Source organism: Lissotriton helveticus, chromosome 1_1, assembly GCF_964261635.1.
Source record: "Lissotriton helveticus chromosome 1_1, aLisHel1.1, whole genome shotgun sequence".
NCBI classification, from domain to species: Eukaryota; Metazoa; Chordata; class Amphibia; order Caudata; family Salamandridae; genus Lissotriton; species Lissotriton helveticus.
Genome location: NC_136057.1, coordinates 448,476,684 through 448,498,656, shown reverse-complemented (window position 1 = coordinate 448,498,656; position 21,973 = coordinate 448,476,684). Strand labels below are relative to the sequence as shown.

The following is a 21,973-nucleotide window of genomic DNA, read 5'->3' as shown; positions in this document are numbered from 1 at the left end:
TGAAATAACTGTTGAATTTAATTTTTGGGGCTCAACCCATAGAGTCATAAGTGTATCTCTGCAATATTTCCTTGTATTAATACAGATTTACAACTTTCACCAGAACTTACAGAAGTAGGCCTGGAAATCGTTCTTAGATCGTTGTTAGACCCGACGGCACCTAGGGTGGTCTCTTCCCCCACACTTTGGCTACTTGCCTCCTGTTGCTAAAATTTGTTCTGGTTGACTTTAGGACTGTTAACCAATGCCAACGTGCTTGTGTTTAATCGCTGAACATGGTTCAAATAGGCCCACACCTGATTAACACATTTCATTTATTTATATGTCACTAGTAAAGATTTACAACATGTACACAGGGCCTGTAAATTAAATAATACTAGTGGGCCTGCAGCATTTATTGTGCCTCCCAATTACATTAGCACTTTAAGACATGTCTCCGGCCTGCCATTGAAGCCTGTGCACAGGTTTTATAGTGCCAATTTAACCTGGCAAAATAAACCTTTATCCAAGACTAAATCTCCCTTTTTATTTATACACATATGTCACCCTTAAGTAGGCTCTAAACAGCCCATAAGTCCGGGTGCAGTGCATGTAAAATGTTGGATATGTACTTTTACATGTCTCCTAGTGGAAAAATCCCAAATTCGTTTTTCATTACTAGGGGTCTTACCTCTCCCATAGGATAACATTAATTACCTTATTACATTTAGTAAGTGATATGTTTTTGGGGGAAACTGTTAGAAATGTCACTTTTTGGTCTCAAAAGAATTGTAATTTAAAATCCTTTTTAATAGTAAATTCAGATTTTTAAGTCCCAATCCTGAAGATGCAACTTTTAGAAAGTAGGTTTTTTTTTTGTCCTCCCCATTTTCAGCCTGTGTCACATGACTGTGAATAGTTGACAGTAGGCCTTTGTGTATTCCTCCCAGACAGTGAGACAAAGGGGTACAAGGTTTTGGCAGGATGGGAGGGGCATAGCGGTTCCCTGTTCCACTTACATTTCATAGGGGCTACCTCATCAAACTTGCTAAGAACTTGAGACCAGTCCCTAGTCGCACTAGATCTCTTGGAGCCTGGGGAGGAAGGAGAATTCCTAAACCAGATGTGGGGGACAAGTCTAAAAGTTTCTCCCACTTCAAAAGCACGCACCAGCAGAGCGTGGGCAAGTTCGCTTTTTCTCCAACCGTTTTTTTCTCATCCCTGGAATTTTTTTAACTTTTGTCCATGTCAGGAGTAACTGTCCAGCCCTTCCCAATGTTCCAAATAACTTGAACTCAAGGAATTCCTGAGACACTGAAGAGTTGCGAAAACCCCTTAAACATGTAGGTTTGTAGCCATGCTCAGACTCGAAGGGCATTCCAACCCTGAAACTACGTCTTCCCCCTACTCCCAGTCCCATGCATGTATATTTGCAGAAAGTTGACAATCATGGCATTGCTAAAATTCAAACCCTGGTATGACTCCTGGCATAACCGAAGGGACTATTATCCGATCTCATGCAGTCCCACATGCAAGTAGATATTCAAAAATTCTAGACCCCTGTCAGGTATCCTGTTCTTTTCACTTTCCTAAAATGTTCCAGAATCCCTTGAGCAGAATCCCATCTAAACATAAGATAGAAAAGAGATCGTGAAAAGTAGTCTATATGTTTTGGCTATACGCGACTGTGGGAAAGTGAGTTTCTGTTTCAGTAAACCCCAATGCCCTTCCCCCATGTTTTGCCAGATTTCTGATGCCCTGGGTCTCTGCCAATCAGGTTCCCAGGGTGTGTTCTTTTCCAAACTGCACAAATGTACCCACAATTGGCACCCCTCAGGCCACATGCAAGTCACTTGTAAAAGGTACCAAGGGCACTGTGACCAGGGAAGGCCACATACTGTGCCACCCTTCGAGCTCCCATACTTTTACACACACACTGCCATTGCAGGCTGCGTGTTTTGGTGCAGAGAAAAATGACAAGTCGACATGGCACACATACCTGTGTGCCATGCCTTTAACCCACTGACTATGGTATAGATAAGTCACCCCTCTCTGCTGGGTGCACTATACCACTGGTGAGGTACAGTTGCATGAGCACTTCCCCTACAGTGTCTAAGTCCAAACTTAGACATTGTAATGCGTATATGGAGTATATGGACTGGGAGTTTGTCATTATGAACGCAACAGTGCCATAATGGCTTTACTGAATTCTGGGAAGTTTGGCAGCATATGTCTCTGCATAATAAACCCACTCCGATGCCAATGTGAGATTTATTTTTCACTGCACTCAGAGGGCATCTTAGGGGTGCTCCCCAAAAAACAACCAGCCTCTGGTGGGTTCCTTAACTGGTATACACCAGCCTGCCACCACAAGATCAGTCCCTGGACCCCTGGGGTGGGAGCCTTCGCTCCTTGACCCCAGAAACAAAGCCATTCCTGGGCGGAGGGTTCACATATCTCCCCAGGTCAGGAAGAGCCACTGTGGCGGGGGAGCTTCAAAGGCCTTGCCGCTGTTGCAACACGACACCAAGCCTCTTCTGCTATCAGGAGCAAGCCCCCTTCCTGTATCCCAACCTTTTCGGCAGGAAAACAGGCGGGAAAAATTAGAACAGCCCAGAAGGTGTGCCCACCTCTGCTAAACCCACCCCTCAGGTGGGGGAGGAAAGGTGAAGCCCACTCTGGCAGGCACCCTCCTGTCATGATTGGGGATTAAGGGGGGGGGGAGGGGGAGAGTCACACAGCAGAGGAAACTACAGTGAAGAACTGACTTGGCTCCTAGCCCGAGCAGCCCGTCTGCAGTTTCCAGTGATCCTGCGTCAAAAGTCGATCTGTCCTGCAGCCAGCGACCTCCAAAACCCCTGGGAGGACCGACTTCCTTCAACAAAGACCGGATCTCCTGCAAACAGCAGCTCTGTTCAAAAGAAACTCCAAAGACTAACTCTGAGCCTGCTGAGGACGAAGAAACTATGCCTGAGTCCAAGTGGCCCCCCACTCCCAGCGAGGTTCCCCCAGTGCTCCAGAGTCAACCGTGGGTTGACCCCTCCATGACCCTTTGACGTCACATGCAGCCTCTGCACGGAGACACCCCCAACCACAAGTAGTCTCAGAACGGATTTTACCTTACTGGACGGAGTGGCCTACCCGTGAGCAGCCCACAAACGAGGTGCCCCATTGGCTAACATTGGCATATTGCATATGGCACCCGGCCCCCCCTAGTGCTGCCGCTGGTGGTGCAATTTGAGTGCCTATCTGGACCTTGGAGAACCTTAGGCCTAACCTCAAAAACTCCCTCTTGCAAGACGTTTACTTACCTGTGATACCAATAACCATTTGTTCGAGGCATATGAGCTTCAGATTGTACACTATGCATAGATCGCCACCTAGTGTTGGGCCTGGATGTTTGCAGTTTGTTGTTGTCCTGAAAAGTTCTTTGGTAGTCACGAGATAGGTGACTCCTCCCCAGGACCACATTACGCATGGGCATCGGCTCCATCCCCAGATGGTTTTTTTCCGCCTTCGGAATTATCTCCTGCGCTCCAGTTTGGAACCCTTCGGTGCGCAATCCTCACCCAGTTCGACGGTATTGTTTCGATCTCGATCTACCACGCGATTCTTAACTAACTTCGAAGTCTTCGGTTCTGGTCGTCGACGAAAGCATACAGCGCCGAAGACTGGCAGTGGTTCGTCGACACCGAAATCGCACTCTGAGCAGAGTAAAAAATCAACCAAAGCTCCAGACTCACACGCATCGGAGCCGAAAAAACCCTCGGAACCGAAAAAACATGTTCCCATAAAAGACACTTCGAAAGGGCACACTCCTAAGCCAACTGCCGACTCGATGTCTAAAAAAAAAAACCTACGGAGCCGAAAATTTAGACGCCAAAGGATTAATCAAGCTTACAAGAGCTTTTTACACCGGATCCACAACAAAAAACCCTTGTGAAAGATCCCAAAATTGGACAATTGACTCTCAGCTCCAAGAATAGACCACTTGAGGCGCCAGTACCTCCTCCCCCTGCAAAGAAGTCATTGCAACCTCTCCATTAAGGGTCCCTTCTCCTCCACCTCCCCATGCTGTTCCTACTCATACACCTCCTCCACCACAGCATTCACCTACACCAACTCCTAACCCAGACGATGATGTACACACTGACTCTGATTATGAAGTTGGGGGTGCACATTACCCACCACACACTAATAGTCCCCCTCAGTCACCTAATCCATGGGATGATTACAACATCCCTGATTTGCCCTATGTCCCACAGGATGATGTCTATCCTTCCAGACCTTCCCCACCAGAGGACACCATAGGTTTTAACCTGCTAGTCCAGAGAGCTGCACAATGTCATGGGGTGGACTTACACACTGATGCAGTGGAGGAAGACTTCTTATTAGACACTTTTGACACAACACAAAGGTCTACGGCCATCTTGCCAATGCTTAAGGGTGTCATCAAGCACGCAACAGAGGTCTTTAAAGATCCCGCTAGAGCTAGGGTCCTCAATCCCCGCATTGAAAAAAAAAATAAAGCGGCCCCTGCAGACCCAGATAATATTAAAGGCCCCGCACAATTAGATTCTTTGGTGGTATCCAATGCAAGTAAACGTGCTAGTTCCCAAACAGGTGAAGCCTCACCACCAGACAAAGAATCTAAACTCCTTGACGCTTCTGACAAGAGAACTGCGGCACAAGCAGCAATACCAGCACCTTACTACGCAGACATGCCTGGCTACGCATTTCAGGTTTTAACCTGAGGTGCAAAACTCTATACTTAATCAGCCATTTGATGAAACGCATTTATTTGGCCCAAATGTTGACGTGTCTTTTGAAAAAATAAAGAAAGACACCGACACTGCAAAATTGATGGGAGCCTTGCAGCAGCAAGCTCCCAGACGTTCTTTTCGAAGCTCATCGTACAGAGGCAACACCAAAGGCTACTCCTCAAAGTCCCTCCTCTTCCTACAAGACCCATGGCCAATCCACATTCACCTAGGGCTATCAGAGAGGGGGTAACAGGGGTAACAACAAATGCAGAGGCAAACACACCTACCGCTCTGCCTCCTTCCCTACCCAATGACTTTCCTCCCCTTCCCCCCCAACATTCCACTCCTGTGGGGGGAAGACTCCAACAGTTCCTGCCTGCATGGATCAACATCACATCAGACAGGTGGGTGCAACAAATTATTCACTCGGGTTACTGCCTAGAATTAACATCCCCCCCCCCCCCCCAAATACCACCCAAACGCGTCCAATGTCACAAGAACATTTGTCACTGATAAAGCAAGAAGTGGTATCTCTGCTAGAAAAAGTGCAATAGAACTAGTTCCTCTGCACCAGCAAAACAAGGGGGTTAACTCTCTGTTTTCTAATCCCAAAGAAGGACGGCTCTCTAAGACCTATTCTAGACCTCAGACCGCTAAACATATATATACAGTCAGACCATTTTCACATGGTCACACTCCAGCAAGTCCTTCCTCTTGTCACAAAACGACTTCCTGGCTACTCTAGACCTCAAGGACGCATACTTCCACATTCCCATTCACAAAGCTCACAGGAAGTATCTCAGGTTTGTAATAGACGGGCAGCACTACCACTTCAAAGTACTCCCATTCGGAGTCACAACAGCACCAAGGGTCTTCACCAAGTGCTTGGCAGTGGTGGCAGCGCATCTAAGAAGACAGCACATACATGTCTTCCTGTACCTCGACGACTGGCTCATAAAAGCCAGCTCACACAATCAATGCGTAAAACACACTCATACCACCATCCACCTGCTCCACGACTTGGGGTTCACAATAAACCACACCAAGTCTCATCTACAGCCATCCAAAGTACAACCTTACCTAGGTGCCACAATAAACACCTCAACAGCGCTGGCTTATCCCACCCCAGCAAGGATAGCCAGCATGCAAACTCTCCTAGCAAAGTTTCAGCTACAACACTCCCTCCCAGTACGAGTGTTCATGCAACTCATAGGGATGATGGCCTCTTGCATCTTCATAGTGCCCCATGCAAGACTTCAAATGCGTCCGCTACAAGAGTGCTTATCACGTCCATGGAACCAGGCTCAAGGTCAATTAACAGACCTAGTGTCGGTAGACGGTCGAACTCATTGCTCTCTGCAGTGGTGGAACACCAAGAACCTTTCCAAGGGACGACCGTTCCGAGAGCCAGTTCCCCAAATAATCTTGACTGCGGACGCATCGCTCTTCGGCTGGGGAGCCCACCTACTGCAACACACCATGCGAGGCAGGTGGACACTGCAACACAAATTACTCCACATCAATCACTTGGAGTTACTAGTAGTATTCTTAGCACTAAAAGCTTTCCAGAAGCAAGTAGCAAACAAAGCTGTGTTAGTCCGCATGGACAACATGACCGCAATTTATTACATACAGAAGCAAGGAGGCACGCACTCCCTGCAACTATCTCAACTAGCACAAGAAATATGGAGGTGGGCCATACCTCAGAACATATTCCTTCTAGCCCAACATGTCCCAGGAGTACAAAATACTATAGCGTATCTGTTAAGTCGTCAAACACAACAAACCCACGCGTGGGAACTTCATACGCAAGTTCTTCAGCCATTCTTTCAGAGGTGTGGACAACCTCAGATAGACCTCTTTGCCACCCACAAACGCAAAATGCCCAAGCTTCGCCGCCAGATATCCACACCCAGTGTCCAAAGGCAATGCGATATGGATGAATTGGTTAAACAGATTTGCGTACGCTTTTCCACCTCTACCACTCATGCCACTAGTAGTACGCAAACTACAGCAGCATTCTCTGACCCTCATCCTAGTTGCTCCAACGTGGGCCAGACAACCGTGGTACACCACACTGCTACAACTGTCTGTGGTACCACACCAAAAACTGCACCTGTCTCCACACCTCAACACAGAACCGTGGAGAGATCAGACACCCGGACCCAGCTCAGCTCAACCTTGCGATCTGGCTCCTGAAGTCCTAGAATTTGGATATCTGAACCTTCCTCCAGACTGCATGAATGTCATTAAAGAAACTAGACGTCCTACCACTAGGGCATTTTATCCAGCCAAGTGGAAACGATTTGTAATTTGTCATAACAACAACATTAATACTTTAGATGGAGTCGTTTCTGTCCTGTAACTCCAGTTCTGTAGTAGGGGTATATCTGTGTATAGTCATAATCTAGTGAATAGTCCCGCCTAGTGCGTGGACCCCGGAGCAATCAAAAATAATCTCTTACAGTGTTGAAAAAAATGCAGAACTGCACAGACACTTAAGAGAGAATTTAAAGACAGATAATGCAGCCTATAAAAGCTACACTGTCCAGTACTTCAACTAGAAATTCCACCACAAAATCCACAAAACAGCAAAGCCTGTACAGATTTCCCTTGCTTTAACAGCAAACACCCTCTGGAATGAGAGAGGAGGACCTGGACAGACAAGCCCCATAGGCTGCCATTATGTGGCTCAGAATAGGATACTGTGCCTTTAAGAGAACCTTCCAGAACTTCACAGTATCCCAGAATGCACTGCAGGCCCCAGTTACTTTCAGTTCTTTTTGAAGGCGTAACACGCCAGACCTGTAGCATTCCTTACATGAATATCTCTCTCCACCGGGGAGGAGGGCGGGCGCTTATGACTATAACAGAGATACCCCTACTACAGAACTGGAGTTACAAGACAGAAACTACTCCTTCTGTAGTAGGGGATCTCTGTGTATAGTCATAATCTAGTGAATAGAATGGCAAGCCCATCCCCACACCAAAGCGGAGGTGGAGAAACGAGAAATAACACCACTATTGTGCGAACAGATTTCGCAGCGAAGCCTGCCCAACCTGAGCGTCTGCCCTGGCATCAGTGTCCAGGCAGTAATGCTTAGCAATGGTATGGACCGACTTCCAAGTGGCCGCCTTGCAGATTTCTGCAATGGGAACATTACGAAGCAAAGCCGTCGTGGCAGCCTTGCCCCTGGTGGAATGAGCCTTAGGTTTGCCCCCTAAGGTCTTATTAGCCTTTTGGTAACACAATTGTATGCAGGACACAATCCACCTCGAGATGGACTGTTTAGAGGTAGCAAGACCCGTCCTGACTGATCCATAATTGATAAACAATTGGTCTGACCTACGAATATCTTTGGTTTTATCCAGATAAAATTTCAACACCCTCCTAACATCCAGGGAATGTAAAGACCTTTCTGCTGTTGATGAAGGATTCTGAAAAAACTTAGGCAAAGTTATAGTCTGGTTGACATGAAAATCAGAAATAACCTTGGGAAGAAATTTAGGGTGAGTACGCATAACAACCTTAGCAGCATGAAATACAGTATAAGGTTCTTGGCAACACAACGCCTGAATTTCACTCACCCTGCGGGCCGATGTAATGGCCACAAGGAACGCCGCCTTCCAGGACAGGTGCTGCAACGAAGCCTTATGAATAGGTTCAAAAGGCTCCTTCATCAATCTGGACAGCACCACATTCAATTCCCAGGAAGGCGAAAGAAGCCTGACAGGAGGGAACACTTTCTTCAAGCCTTCCAGAAAGTCTTTGATCACAGGGATCTGGAAGAAGGAAGTCTGTGAAGGGCATTTCCTGTAGGCAGTCAAAGCAGCCAGATGAACCTTAATGGAATGGACATTAAGGCCAGACTGCGCCAGATGTAGTAGATATGGAAGGATGACATCCTCCTTGCATGTCGTAGGGTCATAGTTCTTGGACTTGCACCATGCAAAACCTCTTCCACTTGTAAGCATAAGAAGTCCTAGTGGAAGGTCGCTTAGCCTCCTTCAGTATGTCCATGCAATCCTCTGGGAGATTCAGATGGCCATATTGCACTATCTCAGGAGCCATGCCGCCAAACTCGAAGACGAGAGGTTGGGGTGCAACATCCGCCCCCTGAACTTCGTGAGAAGGTCCGGCCTGCACGGCAGCTTCATGTGTGGAAGGAGAGACCAGTGAAGCAGGTCCGTGGACCACCACTGTCTGGGCCATTCCGGGGCAATCCGTATCATCCGCGCCCTAGACTGGGACAGCTTGATGAGAACCGTCGGAATCAGGGGAATGGGTGGAAAAGCGTACAGAAAGCTGTTCGAACAATTGATCCATAACGCATTCCCCAGCGTCCCCGGCTGGTAGTACCTGGAGGCGAAGTCTCGGCATTTGCTGTTTTCGGCGGTGGCGAACAGATCTACGTCTGGCGTTCCCCACCTTGCGAAGACTTCTCCTAGTACTTCGTTGTTCATGACCCATTCGTGGTTTTCCTGAATCAGTCTGCTCAGTTCGTCTGCCTGAACATTCTGCACACCTGGCAGATGGGTGGCTGTTATCGTCAGTCCTCGGGCCAGAAGCCAGTGCCAGATCGCCTGCGCCTCCTGCGACAGGGTGCGCGATCTCGAGCCCCCCTGCTTGTTGAGGTAATACATTGTGGTCGTATTGTCCGTCTGTACAAGCAGAGAGTTGGTCTGGAAGGACGGGTGAAAAGCCTTCAGTGCCAAGTGAACAGCTCGGAGTTCCAGGAAATTGATGTGGTACGTGGACTCCATCGGGGACCACGTCCCTTGAATCTGTAAGTCTCCGGAGTGAGCTCCCCATCCCTGGAGAGAAGCATCCGTCACGATAGTCTGAGTGGGAATGTCCTTGTGAAATGGAACCCCTCTGAGGAGATTCTCCGCTGAACACTACCACTTCAGAGACTGAAGAGCATGCAGAGACAGTCGTATCTTGTCGTCCCAAGATCCTCTCCTCTGGTCCCACTGATCTTCCAAGCACTCCTGCAGCGGTCTCATGTGCAGCCGCGCATGTGGCGTCAGGAAGATGCAAGAGGCCATCGATCCCAGTAGAGAAGACACCGTCCTCACTGTCGTAGATGGAGTGGTCATGAGAGCCTGAACCTTCCGAAGGAGTGATAATCGTCGCTCCTCCGAAGGAGACACGCTTGCTGACAGCGTATTGATGGAGGCTCCCAAGTACTGAATGCACTGGACCGGAGTCGGGACAGACTTGGACATGTTGATGTGCAACCCCAGCTTGTTCAATAGAACGCACGTCTTCCGGAAGTGCGCTTGAGCTTCCGAGAAAGAGGAGGCCTTGATCAACCAATCGTCCAGGTACGGGTAGACAAACACCTTGTTCTTCCGCAGGTGTGCCGCTACCACTGCCATGCACTTCGAGAAAGTCCTGGGCGCAGACTTCAGCCCGAACGGAAGTACCGTGTACTGATAGTGATTGGTGCCGACTTGAAATCGCAGGAACTTCCTGTGTTTGTGTGCAATGGGCACATGGAAGTATGCATCCTGTAGGTCTATGGCACACAGCCAGTCCCCCTGTTGCAACTCAGGAAAAATCTGATGAAACGACAGCATGCGAAACTTTTCTCTGCGAATCCACTTGTTTGCCTGTCGCAAGTCTAGAAAGGGCCCGAACTCGTTCTTGTCCTTCTTGCGGACCAGAAAGAACCGGGAGTACAGACCTCTTCCTCTTTGAGACAGAGGTACGTCCTCTATCGGCCTCCGCCTGGAGCTCGCGCAGCTGATACTGCGAGCTGACCGGAGGAATCGATGGAGGAGGGCTGGTGAACCGAAGACTGTATCCATTGCAAACAATATTCAGCACCCACTTGTCCTGAGTAATTTTTCTCCACTCTGCCAGAAAAAATTGAACGCTTCCCCCCCACCGGAGCGGGTAACGGATGAAGGGGAAGTAACCGCTCAGGGTCGAGACCCGGCCGGGCCTTTGTTCACAGTAGAGGACTGCTGTCCATCTCTACCCCTCTGGCGTTTTTGGAAGGGTCTCCGGAACTGCTGCTGTTGTTGTTGTTGCTGCTGTTGTCCCGAAGACTGTCCTCATCCTTTTCCCTGCGAACCGAACCGTCTCTGGAACGGGCGGTAGGGCTTCTTGTCTTTGGGCTTCTCCAAGCCCACAGCCGTCAGGGTCTCCGCCTCAGCCTTCATGCGGGCCATTTCATCATCGGCATGTTTTCCGAACAGAGTTTCTCCGGAAAACGGCAGATTGGCCACCCGCTGCTGTGCCTCCGGCTTGAGTGACGTAAGCCTGAGCCAAGCATGGCGGCGCTGGTTGATCCCGTGACAGTAACCATGGGCCGCCAACAGCGAGATATCCGCAGCGGCGCTGATGACCTGGTTTGAAACCAGCATCCCTTCCTTAACTATTTCTTGGAAGTCCTCCCTCCTGTCACGTGGCAGAAGGTCCGCGAACTGTTCCAGGGAATCCCACAGTGCACGGCCGTACCGCCCCAGCAATGCCGAATCGCTGGAGGCTTTCATGGTCGTGGAAGAAGTCCCACAAGCCTTCCTTCCAGCCGAATCAATCCAACGGCTTTCTTTATCAGGCGGTACAGTGGAGGACGGGGAGGTAGAATGCAACTTCCTGGCCGCCGTCACTATCACGGAGTCGGGTACTGGGTCCATCCGCAGGAAGGCCGGGTCCGAATCCGGTGCCCTGTACTTCTTCAGAAGTCGGGAGGGAGCGGCCTTCACCACCGCAGGCGTAGGGAACAGCTCCTCCGCAGGTTCGACCAGTCCTGGCACCAATGGCAGCAGAGGGCGAGACAGATGCCTCTTGTGAAGTGTCTCGAATATCACGGGCGTCGTAGGTGTAGGAGCCGTCACCGTGATGCCCAATTTCGCAGCCCCCCTCAGGAGAACCTCCTGGAACGTGCTTATGTCGTCTACCGGAGACACCCTTGTCTCCGGGGAGTCCGATAAGGTAGGTGAATACGAGCGAGTCCTAGAGGAGTCCGTACGTGACCTGGATCCTCGCCTCCTATGGCGATGCCTAGATCTAGTGGAGGACCTGTCTACTCCTCGATCTTCCTCTCTGTCCGGAGCGTGACTGTGATTTCCTAGGTCTGGGACGCTCTGCCGGCTTCCCCGGGGCTGGCGTCTTGGGCTTGGACGGGACCTGCGGCTTAGGAGTCCCTTTGGGAGGAGTCGGAAACCTGGGCAACGAGACCGACCTCGGTGGAACCGAGGGCGGCCTCTCTGGCACATGAGGCCGAGGCGGCGGTGGAGGCAGAGGAGGCAACGGAGGAGGGGTCGGAGCCCTCGGAGGGAGACCCCTCGGCAACGGAGGCGGGGGTGTAACATGCTTCTGTGATGGAGTATACACCTCGGAGTACACCGATCCCGGTGATCCGCCTTCCTTTCCAGATCCGGACTGTGGAGAGCCTCCCACAGTATCAGGCCTCTCACCACGATTCGTCGACGTCGAAGAACGGTGACCAGACGGCGAGCGTAGGCCCCTCGACGTCGAGCGCCCCTTCCTCGGCGTCGACCGTCTTCCATGCCTCGACGACGACCTCTTGCGCCTGGACGGCGACCTCTTGCGCCTGGACGGCGACCTCTTGCGCCTGGACGGCGACCTCTTGCGCCTCGACGGCGGCCTCACCGACGAGGATCCCCTCGACGACGATCGCTTCCTCTTCGCCGACGCCGAACGGCGGTGTCGCTTCGACGGCGAGCACAGACGCCGGGCCCGTCGACGTCGATCACTCAACACCGACGATGATGACTACGAAATCGTCAAAGGAGACTTCGACGGCGGTCTGTGTAACTCCGTCGACGTTTCTTCGACCCAGAGCCCTGGGGAGATGGGGAACAGACCGCAGTCATCCCACTCGACGTCTTGGTCAGTGCCACCGACCCAGACGGAGAATGGGAACGTTTGCTGGTCTTCCTGCCCCTGGGGAGCCCCCCAGAGGCCTCAGCATGGGCAGAAAAAGCCCCTCCAGACCCACCTTGCGCCTTCAGCCTTCTTTCCTCGAGGCCCTGAAGCCTGATCTTCTGTCTTTCCTTCAGGGTCCTGCCAGAGAAGCCTTGACAAATCTCAAACTCCTCAGGGATGTGGGAAGAGGGAAGGCAGGATACACACCTCATGGGAATCTGATTTTGCCTTCCTCCTGGAGCACTCCGGGCATTTGTCAAATAATGCAGGCATATTTGACATCAAAAGGGAGCAAAAACCAAGAAGAACAGCACTAAAGTACTTTAGAAGCACTCAAATCGAAATCAACAGTGAAAAAACACCAATAAACCCTTGAAAAGGGAGAGCTCAATGCTCCAGGGTCCTGCTTGCAGGAGCCGGAAAAAAGAACTGAAAGTAACTGGGGCCTGCAGTGCATTCTGGGATACTGTGAAGTTCTGGAAGGTTCTCTTAAAGGCACAGTATCCTATTCTGAGCCACATAATGGCAGCCTATGGGGCTTGTCTGTCCAGGTCCTCCTCTCTCATTCCAGAGGGTGTTTGCTGTTAAAGCAAGGGAAATCTGTACAGGCTTTGCTGTTTTGTGGATTTTGTGGTGGAATTTCTAGTTGAAGTACTGGACAGTGTAGCTTTTATAGGCTGCACTATCTGTCTTTAAATTCTCTCTTAAGTGTCTGTGCAGTTCTGCATTTTTTTCAACACTGTAAGAGATTATTTTTGATTGCTCTGGGGTCCACGCACATGGGCGGAACTATTCACTAGATTATGACTATACACAGAGATCCCCTACTACAGAAGTGGCTATTCAACACATCATAGGTTACTTACTGCATCTTCAAAGATGTAGCTTAGCCTACACGTCTATTAGACTACATCTTGCTGCAATAGCAGCATATCTGCAAAACAGACCACATCTATCTCTGTTCAGAGTGCCTGCCATTAAAGCCTTTATGGAAGGCCTTAAAAGAATAATTCCTCCCAGAGTACCACCTTCACCTGTATGGAATTTAAACGTCCCTTCGAACCCTTGCACAAATGTGAATTACAATTTTTAACCTGGAAGGTTGCGTTCCTAGTAGCTATTACCTCCCTGCGCAGAGTTAGTGAACTACAAGCACTAACCATTCAAGAACCCTTTTTGCAAATGCATAAAAATAAGGTTGCGTACCAATCCAAAATTCCTGCCTAAAGTCATTTCTCCATTCCATCTCAATCAATCTGTGGAACTGCCCGTTTTCTTCTCGCAACCACAGTCAGTAGCAGAAAGAGCTCTTCACACTTTAGATGTCAAGAGCGTTGCTATACTACATAGAAAGAACACAACCCTTTCGTAAGACAAAACAACTTTTTGTGTCTTTCTCACCACCACATAAGGGCAATCCCATTTCAAAATCTGGAATAGCTAGATGGATTGTCAAATGCATTCAGATTTGCTACCACAAAGCTAAACATACGCTATCTGTTCCTCCTAAAGCCCACTCTATCAGAAAGATAGGGGCTTCAATGGCATTTTTAGGGAACATTCCCCTAGACGACATATGCAGAGCAGCCACATGGGCTTCACCGTACACATTCATGAAACACTATTGTGTAGATGTGCAAACAAAACAACAAGCTAATTTGGGCCAGGCTGAACTCAAAACATTATTCCAAACTACTGCAACAGGTAGGGGTGGTCGCCGCTAAGAGTGGGTACTGATATATAATCTATGCATAGTGTACAATCTGCAGCTCATATGCCTCGAACGGAAAATGCTACTTACCATTATGCATCTGTTCTTGGCATGTAGAGCTGCAGAGTTGTACACGGCCACCCGCCTCCCCGGCTACCCTTGTTGTTCCAGTATTATCTTAATTAGATACAAATTACATGGGGCATCCTTCCTGTACTTCAAAAGCTCCATCATTTCCCTAATGGCGAAAAACAATCTGGGGATGGAGCCAATGCCCATGCGCAATGTGGTCCTGTGGAGGAGTCACCGATCTCGTGACTTCCAAAGAACTTTTCAGGACAACAACAAACTGCAAACATCTGGGCCCAACACTAGGTGGCGATCTATGCATAGTGTAAAACTCTGCAGCTCTACATGCCAAGAACAGATGCATACTGGTAAGTAGCATTTTCCTTATCCCATAGGAACCCATGTTAAGAGTCTGTGTGCCTGAAGTGTTGAACTGATGTTCGTATGGAGAAAAGATAACTAAACTGCAAAGTATGACTTATTGTGAGATCCTAAAATGTGGTATCTAGGCATACCATCCTGAGTAATCCTGAGTAATCCCGAGTAATCCTAGTAATCCAAAGGTAACTAAAAAGTAATTCAAACTCATTTTAAAGTGATACAAACCTATTACAATTGCCATTTTAACCACAACTGCATTTCCTTGAACAGTCTTGCATTTGAAAGTTTACTTTACTTACCTGTGCCAAGTCCTACTTGGTTCTTAAATAAAACATCAGTATACCTTTTTTATACTTGCTTAATATGTCTGGATTTTGTTTGGGTATGTTTTAATCAGTCCTTGATAGTGAATACAATAAATGCTTAACACACCCTCTGGATAAGCCTAACTGCTCGCCCGCACTACCACACAGAGAGCTGTTAGTACTTACCTAATTTAGCCTCTGCTATACCTCCGGGAACTCCTTGGATTCTGTGCACACTAGCTTATTTTGATGTCGTGTATATACAGAGCCAGCTTCCTAAAGCAACCTTTCTGGACAAGGTGCCTGTTCTAGTACCACAATGAATGTTGTTTGTCATGCTGAAGATTAAAATTCTTGGCAGTTTTCTTTTCCTTTAAAACATGCACTTTTTTTCTTTTTGTTTTGCAAATGTAGGTAATATTCTGTTAAACGTGTTGGTCCAGCCTTCGATGGCCTGCTCAAGAACGGGGAAAAATAACGTGATTGTTCTATGTGTACCAAACCCTCCCATTGATGAAAAGAATCCCAGCGTCCCGGTTACCATGTTGATAAGAGTGAAAACCAGTGATGATGCTGATCAGCTGCACAAGATTTTAATGAAGAAAAAGGAGGAATGGGGATCTCAGTAAAATACTTCAAGGAATAGCCAAGAAGCTGCTCTCATTTCTTTTTTAAATTTATTTTTAGTAAAGCTGAACAATTTGCAATGCTAAAATTATAGGTATTTTGAATTTTACATTTTGTATCACAAAAGATTTATTGGCCAATAAAAGCTTTAACTTAACACAAGAATGTTATTTCCTGTCTAACTACTCTGCTTTCTAACAAAACACCGCTATGCTGTCTCATGTGAAAAATTGATTTTGCAATTTGGTTTAAATTCCTTGGACAGTCTACAGTGTGAAAGTAATCTTAAGGAAGGTGTTTTGTTTATTTTCAAGTGAATTTTGAGGTGTTAATCACATTTCTAATATGAGAGCAAAGTGGAATGTGAATCCTTTCTTTAAATGCATTAGTAGACTGAATAAGTGCCAAACTGACTGTTAAATTCAGCAGCAGGTCTGGCACTGCAGTGACTTTTCCTAATGGATTGTGTGGGGGGGGGCAATACTTAAACAATATACGTTAACACCAACCTTCTTTTCAAGCAGTTTCCTACACCAGGCTCCTACGATATTTCTATAAGCGGCTAGTACTGAACTATGGTGAAACACTGCACATACACCCTTGCAGGAACATACACACTGACATATGAACCTAGTGAACATAGACCAAGAGATTAAATGGCAGTGTTAAACCTAAAACTTTAAATGTTGTCTTGAGCCAAAACAGAAATTTTAAAAAAAACTGTTAGAAATAAACTCACGAAGTAGCAGTGCAGTAAATTTGCAATGGTTTCGCTATATGTTTTGCGTAATGTTGATAAGTGTTTTTTAAGCCACTTGTGCTTGTTCCTTTGCATTTCTATTTTTTCTATTGTTCTAGGGTTGTAAGGGTGTTGTCAATAAAAAATATTCACATTTATTTTCTATTGTGGAGTGCCAGAATAGTCTACAATAGTGAAAAGAAGGCGGGTGGGCTTGATGCAATTCTTTGCTGCAGTTACAGGGTTTCGTATTAGTTATTCATCTGTTTCAAGCACATCTGTAAAAGGATCCTAGAGAACAGAAGTGGTGTTTTAAAAGTGCCGTCACCTGGTTTGTACCTTTAAGATAAAGGTATGCGACTGCAAAAACGTTGTAATCCATGTGTGCAAAAATTGTCACTAAGGTGCCTACACATTTTCTGCTATTGTTTAGAGCTATTGTGAAAAAGTGATGTTGCTAGCACTTTGCTACATGGTGAAAGGTCCTCTTTCAGCAACGCTTGGTTGGAATTTCGAAATTTCCTTAGCCTGCTTTTTTTAGATTTGTAATTACACTGCTGCAGTATTTTGCAGTTATTGGAGTTCTGTTGGTAAGACTTTAAGATGTTAATTTCAAATATGAGAATCTTCAATATTAATTTGTGGCACCCTATTTTTATTTTTTTTATTTTTCAGATGAATTGTTCAGGGTTGTTCGGTCAATCAAAAAGCATCAAGTAACATTTAATTTGTCTTACTTTATGGGGGTGGGGGGTTAACCAAACATCCTGTGTTAGGGTTGCTGTTCACTGTGTAAAATGTGAGAGAGAAATTGCATATTTAAGAAAAAAAATCTCAAATTCTTTTTTTAATTTTAATAATGTTCACCTGCAAAACATAAGTTGACTCATTAATGAGTTATATAAGTTTAATGTTCGGAATTTTGTAAAGACTGTTTAAAATTGTCAACATCACAGAATGCAACTGCACAATCGTTTCAACATCACAGAATGCAACTGCACAATCGTTCATAAGGAGGACAGAATGAAGTCCTCTTGAATTTAAACATTGCCCATTCTCCTTTTTGTACCACTTTCAACTGTTTATATCTGGTTCGCTTAGCTGGGACTAGATTCAGGATTGTGGTTCGCAGTACAGACAACAGATGCTAGAATGCGAGACCAATTTAAATGCCTAACTTGTAAGTGATGTACCACAGTAGGATGTTAACAAAGATGGTACGAAGATTAAACTCTAGTTCCTGATCCAGTGGCTTCAACTTGGATAAGTTGGCAATGAAAGTGAAATTCGGGATATTTTTCATATTCCTGTTTTCCAAATAAGAAGTAGACTTGTTTTCGCTGATTGAGAACATCTGTATGCCTTGGACTCGTTGGTCCTACTGTGGTTTTACTTCCTGTAAATCAGTTTATATTTAATTGGGTGATCAAGACCATGAATGATGCTTTATAATGAGATTATGCCTCAATGTGGATTGTAAACATAAGTAGGCAGGATCATTGAAGACTTTAGTATAATAAAGATACTTGAATTTTGAAACTGACCAAATGATCGCAGAATTCTCATCTTTACTTTTCTACATAATTGAGGTAAATCCAGTGGAAGACAAAAATAGCTATTGAAATGTTCTTCAGAAATTAAAAACAAAAAACATTAAAGGAAAGGGCCATTCACCATAGGTTACCTCAAAGTCTTCCTTCAGGTCCAAAATATCTCACACTTGTTTAGGGTAAGATAATCTGTTGTATTATCAAAGTTGATAACGACGTAGATGTGTTTTGTGTATAAAGGCTATTTCAACTGAAGTTTGAAAGCCGTTTTGGAACAGGGGACTTTTTTTTTTAGTTGAGTTTATTACATTTTCTGTACCTTTTTAAAAAAAAATGATCATTTAAATGGTTAAACCCAGGCTGCAAAATGTACTAATCGATTGATTTGGTATTTATTTTGTCTAAGTTGTAAATTTGTTAGCTGAAAAGCATTGAGCACTGGAAGCAGTACAGTTAATGAGAACACATTGATTTCAAGTTTCTTAGGACTGCATGTAGTTATGTTCCCCAATGAGATTAAATTAAAGCACATTTTTCTACAGCTGGAGCCTTAAAGCAGAGAAGTGGGCTAGAGCTTACACCGGACAATATACTCTTGTATATAATAGAAATGGCCTTTAAATGAGTGAGCCCTGTCATTTATATACCATGTGCTTTAACGAGAATTTCACCTTTGCACTGCACATCTATTTCTCAAATTAGCTTTTTGAAGGTGCCCTAATTTTCTTATGGGTTTCTTCCTACCTTGTGTTTGGCCTCCTTTTACTCTGACACCGTACATAGAAGTGTATTTCTCCTGTAATAAATAGGTGTGCTTTATAAATGTTATATCTATTGAGAATTCAAACTTTTCATGTCTTTTAGTACAATCCAAATACCCGAAATAGTGCTTATTAATGCATTTGTGGATGAGAAGCCAGCATTTAGAAAATCATTGAGTATTTTACTTTGAATCAATCTAGTTTGGCTGCCAAGACAAGTTAATTTCTCAATGTGCAGCTAATTTATGCTCGGTTTTCTACCTTTTTGTATTATTCAAAAAGGGTTCTTGCGAGTTTGATATTTCAAAGGAAGTGAATACATAATAACCAGCTGTGAGTTAGTTTTACCTGTGACTGTTGTCCTGTATACCTTTGTTATATAGGAGGGGATTAGAAACTGAAGATTTAGTTGTCATATTGCCTCACAGTATAATTGATCAAAACAAGTCCTTGCTTCATCATAGATTTGGTAGTGTTATGGAGAATTTTATACTGGTCTGCTTTTCCAGGAATCGCTGTTACACATGAGCATACAGTCAACTATGTCTACCTACACTATTTTGATCTTTGCCGTCCTATACCAAATTGAATCCATCTTGGAAAAGAACACTAACCACATAAGACTGCCTTGTCCAGGAAATGTATCAACCGGGCTGTTGATCTAGTTACTCTTGAGTTTGAGAAACTGCTAGCTTTTCTATTAGGCTGAAAATTAAAGATTAGTAATTAAAGTTCTCAAACCTTGGATATTCTGTAGATTTTTGATAATTTGAATTTTCTCTGCCACACTGGGACTCCTGTTGTAATAAAACATGGCACGTCACACCTTTAAGCAAAGCCCCAAAAATGGCATTCTTTCTATGCTAATGAACCCATTGTTACCTGTATGATCCTGCTGTGATACCTCTAAAAGCTCCCTAAGAAAATGATTGCAGTTCATGACCATGTGTTCTTTGGAACATCTGGATATGTGCATCATCTATCTGTTTACTGCCTGTACCTGGGCTGTGATTTCACAGAATGTGTAATATCCAAGATCTTTTCTTCAACAACTAGAACGGAAAGAAACAGCAGGATGACTTTGAAAAGAAATCTATAAAGTTAAGTTTCCTTCTCATAGTAATATCAAACGTAGTGCACTTTTCTGAGTGTGTGCATGTCAAGTCCCTCCAAGGGAAAGTACTACCCAGGCAGGATTGTTTCTCTTGTCTTGTGCCTTCCCAAAATTCATCAATTACTCACGAACGTTCTCTGGTGCCAGAAACAATTGTCCAAATAAACTAACGTCACTTCACCCCCTGTACCCCCCTCAATGCCTCCTAATCATCTCACACAGTGTCAATCTTACAGGGACCAAGATCCTTTACTCTGATGAGGGCATTGACATTTTCACAATCACACACTGAAGCATCGAAACCATCGATCTCTCAGCCTAACATTCCTCAACAGCTGCCTCAGCAGAATCAGGTCGGCATCAACTTTAATGTTAATGGCTGAAAATGTTGTGTCAAGCATGCGGGAAGATGCAGAAAGGTACAGAAAGAGACGGAGGCAAAAGTAAAGAACGTGTTTCCAGAAAAGAGACCATGTTTAGTTGATTGCAAGATGCTGCCCTTGAGCAAGACATTTGACACAGGATGAAGGGTCACAGCTTTCCAAGTAGATCTTTGAGGACTAGGAGGATTGCACTCTTGGGAGTCTTACCTTTGAGAAGGAACTAGGACATTTGACACTGGCTGTCAAATCTCCTGTCCTTCCCTTTACCTGGCCTCCACCCATCTGACCTACGTCAGCACCCTACTAGACACACAGGTGTGATCTGTGAGAATATATCCCCGCACACAGACCTCTGGAAACTAGACAAGCATATCTTCTATGTGGTGGTCAAATCCCCTTCCATCCACCATGCCCCCACCCACCCCCATGAGATTGACCGGTGTGGTCTGAGAATCTACCCCTGGACACAGACCTTGATAAACTGGACAACTGGACAAGCTTATCTTCTGCATCCTGTATCCTCTTGCCCATGGCCACATCACTATTCGACGATAATGTCCTAATTAGAGCTGTTGGGCAGAGTATCAGTAGAGTTTGGCCTGAACATGCATTTGATAGCCAAAGCTGTAGACTTCCTCGTTGAACTGTACAAGAAGTGGAAATCATTTCTGCCCCCCCCCCCCCCCTCCTGTATCACATTTGGAAAAAGAGTTTTCTTCAAGAACCCTGATTGTGTGCTGTTGATCCTCTTGAGGCAGAATAGGAAACATAGGGTCATGAAATCTGCTTAGGTGCTATGTCTGATTTTGTGGTGGGTAGAAGGCACGTGTTGGAATTATCCAGGATGTTTTCCCTCCTAATAAGTGGCTCTGTTACCAGATATGACTGGGAGCAATAGAGGATGAAATTACTTATGTTTATAACAAACTGCATGTATCTAAAGGTCTTGGAAGATAGCAGGTTAGTCTCCATCAATACTACGAAAGTGTCTCTGGACATTTGGAAATTGTTCCATTATGTGTCCTATGCAGGGGCTCTGCCACCAAGTGTGGCTAAAGTGCCTGGCTTAAGCACATGCCAGGGTGTCGGACATGCATTTGTCAATGTCGAATTCTTTTGCAAGGTCTGTTAGACTTTACAGTCTCACGCTCAACATAGCACAGACTACCATGAGTCCTGTGAGTTTCCCATCTTTCTTTCACAGACCGGGATGTTGTTTCACTCAACTAGAGGTTCTCCACTTCAACTGCTGCAACAGTGCACATTCTCTAGCCCATCCTAAACCCATCTGCAAACCTCATCAGGGCTACAGATCACCACTGTGCTGTGGCAGTGTAGAATTGCAGACCCATGTGTGTGTAGCGAAAAGAACATGATGCACTCATAAATGACAGTTAGACCTGAGAATAGGTAGTTTGTCACAAAGCTTGTATCTTAGAAACCCTAATGTCTGTGTTTCAGCTGGCATCTGGGGTAAATGCTCCATTCGGCACAGATAAGTAACCAGGTCTGGTGCAGGAATATAAATTGGAGGCGCTACTGGCACTTTCTGGTGCCGAAGAAAGATGAAGGCTTTGCTTTGCAGTTAACAGCCCTCAAATGTGTTGACAAAGCTGGTGCCTATTATGGCTTATCGTCTCAGGCAGAGCTTTCTGCCTCCTCCCCTACCTGGCTGACCTATGGAGGCT

General features: G+C 45.9%; 1 protein-coding gene across 1 annotated transcript in view; it reads left to right on the top strand.

Annotated features, from left to right (window-relative positions):
* NUP50 (nucleoporin 50) overlaps nt 1–15,895 on the top strand; it is a 129,428-nt gene extending 113,533 nt beyond the window's left edge. Inside the window, exon 8 of the mRNA XM_078673839.1 lies at nt 15,526–15,895. Coding sequence (XP_078529965.1) covers nt 15,526–15,740 — 215 coding nt within the window. The 3' untranslated portion in view covers nt 15,741–15,895. The remainder of the gene's footprint in view (nt 1–15,525) is intronic.
* Nucleotides 15,896–21,973: the final 6,078 nt, after the last annotated feature.